Source organism: Danio rerio, chromosome 13 (genome assembly GCF_049306965.1).
Source record: "Danio rerio strain Tuebingen ecotype United States chromosome 13, GRCz12tu, whole genome shotgun sequence".
Classification (NCBI taxonomy): Eukaryota; Metazoa; Chordata; class Actinopteri; order Cypriniformes; family Danionidae; genus Danio; species Danio rerio.
Genome location: NC_133188.1, coordinates 40,984,024 through 40,991,832, shown reverse-complemented (window position 1 = coordinate 40,991,832; position 7,809 = coordinate 40,984,024). Strand labels below are relative to the sequence as shown.

At 36.0% G+C, this 7,809-nt stretch overlaps 1 protein-coding gene and 1 long non-coding RNA gene across 2 annotated transcripts in view; one reads left to right on the top strand and one right to left on the bottom strand.

Moving 5' to 3' along the window:
- Nucleotides 1-2,181: 2,181 nt before the first annotated feature.
- On the bottom strand, nucleotides 2,182-7,078 carry LOC141377040 (uncharacterized). The gene is made up of 3 exons (XR_012388846.1): nucleotides 6,931-7,078; nucleotides 6,139-6,769; nucleotides 2,182-5,810 (listed from the first exon to the last, which is right to left on the bottom strand). It is a non-coding gene; the product is annotated as an uncharacterized lncRNA (long non-coding RNA).
- The window catches only part of sgpp1b (sphingosine-1-phosphate phosphatase 1b), a 29,561-nt gene continuing 23,975 nt past the window's right edge, over nucleotides 2,224-7,809 (top strand). Inside the window, exon 1 of the mRNA XM_001343183.9 lies at nucleotides 2,224-3,137. Within this exon, the coding sequence (XP_001343219.1) occupies nucleotides 2,466-3,137 (672 nt within the window). The 5' untranslated portion in view covers nucleotides 2,224-2,465. The remainder of the gene's footprint in view (nucleotides 3,138-7,809) is intronic.

The following is a 7,809-nucleotide window of genomic DNA, read 5'->3' as shown; positions in this document are numbered from 1 at the left end:
TTACACAAGGTTTTTAACAGGTGAATTAGTGCAAAACTATTTTGGTACAGTACTGGATCTCTTACTATTAATATTTTTGCGTGTTTGTTGATGCACATTTGTATTTGTATTGCGATTTGTTTTTCAGAAATCTGAATGTAATTAATGAAATCTGAATTCAGAGTGCTATCTTTTGGACATTTCAAAGCATAGACATGGATATCCAGTTTATTTTGAAATGGAGCTATTTTTGCTTTCAAAGAGAACATTATTCCTCAGAGAATTTACTGCTATTTTGGCAAAAACAGATTTAAAAGTAGCATACGAGAATTGTCTATTTTCATTGCGATGCAGTCAAAATAAATAAAAGATTGAATGTTTCACTCGGTCGTCTTTTCTTTATTTGTGTAAATAAATAGATCACCATGACAACTGCATATTTGTGCCTGTTCCAAGTTTTTTTTTTTTTTTTTAAAGGGAGTGGGGGTATTTATTTTGCTTTAAAATGTTCGAAGGTTGAACCAACTTCATTTCCCATAAGTAAACAGGAGAAACGTTGAAACCGAGTGTGTCACATGCATAAATTTTCATTTTTAAATATGTACAAACTTAGTACAAGAGAATACATCTCACAACAATTATTAACAAAATAAAAATAAATAAAATTAAATAAGAGAAATTATCTTGGTTATACAATCAAAGTATAAACATATGCCAGGGGTAAAAAATAAATAAATAAATAAATAGGTAAGATAATAATAATTTAAAAAGTATTTATTTAATCATGAAATTATATATATATATATATATATATATATATATATATATATATATATATATATATATATATATATATATATATATATATATATATATATTTTTTTTTTTTTTTTTTTCTATATTCTTTCTTTTCTGTTTCTAATGTTACATAGTGTAGTGCCATATTGTTTAATCTCCTTTATAAAACGTTCACAATTTGGCTTAGCATTGGCCTGTTTCTTGACATGATTACGGTATTTTTCAAATAATATTATTAGTTGTATTTTTGAATCAGTTCCATCTTGTACTAAAACAAATTTGGCATCATATAATTCAATTTGTATTAGTGTACCAAATGTCCTTGAAATAAAGTTAGAAAAATCAATCCAAAATAATCTTGAGTATATACACATTGAAAAAACAGATGAGTGACACTCTTTAATACCACAAAAACCCATCCACTTCAAACCTGTTCAAAGCATTCTTTTGCAGGAAAAATTCTGTGTAAAATTTTAAAAGATACCTGTCTTACTTTATTACTCATGAAACGTGTATTTGTTAGTAACCATACTTTCTTCCACTCAATGTTTTCAAATTCTGATGACCAGAAGACTGCAGAAGATGGTGTGATACTTTTCTATTGTATCTATCACAACATTTAGCTATCTTTAGCAATGTTAATATCACCAATAAATAAAACATCATCTCTTGTATTTGCTGTTGGTCGAGATAATATACAGAATTACGCAACAGTGATATAACTTTACTTGGTATTGCATCGAAAAAAACTCAGCATAGTCTTTTGATTTTACAAGAATAAATTTTTTTAAGGAATTCCAAAAGCAATATGACAAAAAGCAATCTATGTTCATCAAGTAGTTGACTGACTGTATCCCATTGTCATACCACTGTTCCAACTTTGTGGAGTATGTGCTGCTACCACTCCCGAGTACGCAAGCCAGTTAATGGCGTCGTCGTTACGTTCACGTCTCCGTACCTCCGTACCTTTTGATTTTAAATGAAATGCAGTCCGCCGAAGGAGGGCGCTTCAATGCACGATAAACGTTCACCATGTCTTATTCTACTGACGATGCACATGAAAATCAAAATATAATGTGCGTATTAATCAGCCCTAAGCGAACTTTCTTAAAATATGTCATCATATAACTAACTATAATTAGCCACCCATCCATAGCGTTGTGAAATGTAACATTTACCACATGACAATGCTGCTGTTCCATAATGGTAGCAGAGGTGATTACTTTTATGTAAATTAGGACAGTTATCAAATCTGACAGCAGCTGAAGTAATATAAAATAATAAAGATCTGAATTTATATATATTTTTATTTTACTACACAGCACCTGACCAATCATAGAAAATATCCGGGTTGGTAAGCCCCTCCCATTTTGTTTCCGAAGTCTGATGAATTATTTTCTAAGCACTCGTTGTATTTCTAGTGCCTGCACAGATCTGTCAGTAACCGGATACGGCGTGGGGGTCGGTACAGCCGGACGACCGTAAACATTTGCAAGTTTTGAACTCATTTTTTCTTTATATACCGAGTTATAATTGTATCAGTTGTTATAATTCTGTTAGAGTGGACGTTTGTGTTATTATACCCGCGGTAATGGAGGGAATGTTATAATTGCCCAAAGCACGGTTCACTCTCGGTAGCTCCAGCTTTTTAACGGGTGGGCTCAGCTCGCGCAGTTTTGTCGCTGGACATGGCAGGCGGGATAAAAGCGGGGTTTGTGCGGCTCCTGCACTATTTGCAGGACCCTCAGCACGTCGCGCGCTTTCAACGGCTGTGCGGGGTGCGCGGCTCCGACACGCGTGACAGTGTCCGTAACGGGGTGCAAGGCACTCGCAGCGGGGATGTTCATAACGGAGGCGGGGACGCCACCCGCCGTAGGAAAGCAGGGGCAGAGACCGATACGGAGAAACGCAACAACGGCTTGGCGAACGGGACTGCGGGAGAAAACGTCAACGGTGATAATAACGGGCACGACGCTCTAGGATCCGCGGTGAAGCCTTCGCGCAGAAACTCTCTCACCGGAGACGCCGGCCAGGAGTTCCTCATCGAAAATAAGTTTCTTTTCTACCTGTTCACGCTCGGTACCGAACTCGGGAACGAGCTCTTCTACATCTCGTTTTTCCCGTTCTTCATGTGGAACGTGGACGCGTATGTGAGCCGCCGGCTGGTCGTGGTCTGGGTGTGGGTCATGTATCTCGGCCAGTGCACGAAAGATGTGTTCCGGTGGCCGAGACCTGCCTCGCCCCCGGTGGTCAAGGTGGAGATGTTCTACAACTCGGAGTACAGCATGCCGTCCACTCATGCCATGTCCGGGACAGCCATACCCCTGAGCCTGTTTCTGCTGACCTACGGCCGGTGGGAGGTAAGAACATCACACCATTCAGAGCATGCAGAACTGTTGGACGTGTGAGGTGCCAATCACACAGATTTGTACAGTCTTTCCAAAATTATTTATTCTCTTAAATCACAATTTATGGTTTGGTTGAAGGATATAAAATGTTAAACCAGGAACTATTTATATTGAAGATTAAAAACACAAACACAGATTTCATGCAAGCTAAATACTTGATTGTTGGATATAATTTATTGCAGAGTTCATTCTGAGAAAAAAAACTCTAGCATCATATCTTTGCAGACACCAGAAATCAATCATTATTAAACACCTCATTGGCACTAATACATGTAAACTCCTCATGAAAAAAAAATTGACAGATTAGTATATAGACAGATATGTATTAGGCATAGGCCAGAATAGGATTTTGACGGTATGGTAACATTGGATAAAAAACATCTTGGTTTTACCTTATTGCGATTACTGCTCTAAAGTCCAATAATTTTAAATGTCTGGGTAAAAAAATAACCTTTGAGCACACAAAATATTTTAATTTGAGAAACATTTGCAATATTTTGGAACCGTAAATATGTCATTTTCAAAAACACACAATATTTTACTATTTCAATGGCATCTTTGGATTTCTTTTCTGCTGGAGATACTGCTGTCTAAAATAAAAAAAAATGAATTAATAAATAAATAAATAATTTTACACATACCTTAGGAACAATATAAAAGAAAATGTCGGTGGTTTTAAAACTTCCAAACTGCGGTATACATTGAAAACGGTTACCGTCCCATGCCTAGTATGTATATTTGTGTATGTATGTAATCTTTCCTTCCAGTAACCTGTCACAATTAGCCAACAAGCATGGAATTTATTCCCAGTGGAAACGTTTAAGCCCCATACTACTTTATTCTCTTTTAAGAAGAAATTACACTTGGATGTGTACTGTATGTCACAGTATTAAAGAAAAACCCATTGCAGGGCTTTGTATCTTTAGGCCACTACATGAGGGTTTCGCTTTACAGAACATTTGATACTGCACTGAGCATACACCTCAAGGCATTTTTACATTTGAATCCATGCATCTAAAGAGATTTTACTATATTTGTGAAGATATTTTTTTTTCAGAGGGATTGGTCAACTAGTATGCACAGGTTCTGATATGCCTGTTCGATGGATTTTACAGACCTGGCTCTGTAATCTTTTCATCTGGTTAAATCCTGTGTGGGTGTTAAATCATTTTAAAACAATGGCGTATATTCAGTGCACTTACTGAGTTCGTGAATGAAATTCAAAGCCATCCTGTGCTTAACCTTTCCTAAGGGCACTTGTATTTTTTATTTATTTTTGCACCTCATTTGTAAGCATTACAAAGTAAGTGAAAGATTGCAAAGGCCTACAGTGTACATTTGCATTAAATAACCTGGGGAATGCAAAAAAGAGACTTAACATTCTCTGTTATGCATCAAAGAGAATATGACTTCATGTGCAGCTTATCTGAATCTGATAACACCTAGATTACACAGTGATATAATATAGCCATTTATTCTTCATTCATGTTTACATAATGGTTAAAATGTTTACTTTCACCCTCTCCTGATTTTACAATAAGAGGTCAGTGCCATTTAGGTAATATTGTGATATAACCCACATGCTTCTGTTGTTGGTGCTCCAGCCCTGTATCTCATGAGATTGTTCTTGAGAAATGTCACCAACCAGTATGCAACGACCTTTAGAATACACACACACAGCATTGACTGGTTTGACCCTTGAATGTGCTCACACGTGTGTAACCTTTACGCCTTGATTATGTAACCAACAGCAGACTAAACTTCATGTGATTTGTTTTTTTAATATTAATTTCTGTTTTTATGCATGAATCCCTCTATGTAAATTTGACCTCTAAACTATACTTGGAGCACTTTGAGATGCTACTTTTAAAGGCACTTTATAAAATAAAGTTTATTATTGTATAGCAGACCTTCTTGCATTCTCATAAAATAAACACAAGCTGTATTTGGTACTCGTGTAATGGATCACAAATCTTTTGGTTCGGATCACATAATGGTGTTTTAGTCATGGATTGGAATATTTTTTTGGTCGGCCAAAAAGACAAATGTAATTTGCTTTCCATTTATTAGGTTTTTTTTAATATTTATTTTTTGGGGGGTTTCACCTTTATTCAGTGGTGGAAAGAGTACTAAAAAATCATACTCAAGTAAAAGTACAATTAGTTGCCTAAAAATGTAGTGCAAGTAGAGTAAAGTATCTGTTGTGAATATTACTCAAAGTATGAGTAAAAATTAGACATTTCAAAAGTACTGAAGAGTATTGAGTAGTGAGTATTACACTGTAAAAAGCTGATGTGTGTACATGTAATTTGTGGATGTGTGTAAACGTAACATTCTGTAGTGCATTTAGTTATTGCCCATCAGGCGTACAACATCATAAGACGTTATTTTTAGATAAAATTTAGATTGTAATGTCAAGTGACCACAATTCAATGTCTAGCCAGCATCTAAGGATAACGTTATTTTGATGTCCAATAAAGACGTCAAATGACGTTGATATTTGGTTGATTTTAGGTTGTTAGAAAGTGACCATAATCCAACGTCGAGCCAACATCTTAAACCAATGTCATATTGACGTCAAAAACTGACATTTATTCATCAGGTATGACAACCAAAATCCAACATCTGATAGACCAGTGGTTCTCAAACTGTGGTACGTGTACCACTACTGGTACGCAGGCTTCTTTCTAGTGGTACGCGGAGGAGTGAAATATGTCATGTACATGTTACACACATGTAAAAATGTATCAAAAATGATGTATATAATATGCCATATATGACATATAGCCTATATTTCTGAGGTTATCAGCCACGTTTTTTTTAACTGTGCAGAGGTGTAGCTGTTTTACTGGGCCTACTACGCTATTGTATTTCAATACTGCTTATGTTGGTGGTACTTGGAGAGACAATTTTTTTCTGAGGTGGTACTTGATGAAAAAGGTTTGAGAACCACTGTGATAGACGACATAGTGGCAATGTCCACATAACGTCAAGCTGTAACATCATTAGACGTTGATATTTGGTTGGTTTTCGATTGGACATTGACGTTGACCTGACGTTGGGTTCTGACCTTGGCCTGACGTTGGGTTCTGACCTTGGCCTGACGTTGGGTTCTGACGTCAACCAGATTTTCATTTCCAAACAAAATGCAACGTCTATGACGTTAGGGTACAACGTCAATCTGACGGCATGTTGACGTCTTGTGCCTGCTGGGTGTTTAAGGCCATTTCTATCGTCATACAGTAAATATCTGTCATCTTCTCATCAGGGACATGCATCTAAACATTCTAAACAGTGTCTGGATCATCGTGTGTGAAGATTTTGGACATCTTCTTTTCTTCAACATTTTTAATGCTTCCAAAATGTCTGCTGCAATTATAAAGCACATGTCTTGAGGTAGTTCATTATGATGCGATTTTCCTTCTATGTGCGATTTGATTGGACAGGAATCACAGGACTGATTTTTCTAATCAACAAAGACAAGAAAAAATAAAATAGTGACTGCAGGTTGAAGGAAAGTAGTGGAGTAAAAGTACAAATACAGCACTAAAAATATACTCAAGTAAAAGTACACATTTTTAAAACTAATAAGTAAATTATAATTCCTGAGAAAAACTACTTAATTGCAGTCATTTGAGTATTTGTAATTAGTTACTTTACACCACTGCCTTTATTGGATAGGAAAGTAGAGAGTATTGACAAGAAAGCGTGGGGAGCAGAGAGAGGGGAAGGATCAGCATAGGACCGCGAGGTGGGAATCAAACTCGGGTCGCCGTGAGCATGAAGTGCGTGTTTCGACGCACTAACCACTACACCACTGGCGCGCACTGCTTTTTGTTTATCACAAAAACAGCACTGCAAGACACTTGGTTTTAACAAACATAACTTAGAACCTGTTATTTTATTAAAAATAAAATTAAGAAATAATCAGCTAAATAAAAATAAACTAAAATATTCAGTACTGTGAAAAATTCCCTGTTACTACTACAGTTGCTGATAACGCTAAATGAATAAATGCAACATTATAATTTACAACCCATATGTATTTTTAGTCTTGTTTTCAATAAATGATTGAGTTATTCACTCAGAAAGCTTCATGTTTCAATGCTAGATTTGTCAGTTTTAAAGAATTATTCTTTGATAGTTGGTTGTCGCCACCTAATAACTTTCATTTCTGAGCATCGTACTGAGCCCTGTCCACCAGCCACTTCTGGTTGTTAAGACGGCCCTTCTATTATTTGTCAGTCACTGAAATAGCCTCCCTTGAATTTGAGTTTGAGACCCCTGGTTAAATGCATAAGACAGTGATTTTATCTTTACCTAAATCTCAGTGGTTCCATCTAAACTACAAACTGTTATCCCAGTACTTTTGTGTTATTTGACGGTTTGTACCTGTCAAATAAATAAATCTCATTCTTGAAGGGTCAATAAACATATGCAAATCACCATCATTTATAATTTGTTGCGTGGGTGCACAGAAACGCCTTTAATGAAACCCACCACATTTTGAATAACCTACCACAACTTCTCTGTCATCATTAAATTTTACAGAAAAGCTTAAATGCTCTCATACATGTAATTTGAATGACGTGAAAGGTGATCTCTCTGTGAGTGTTACAAATTT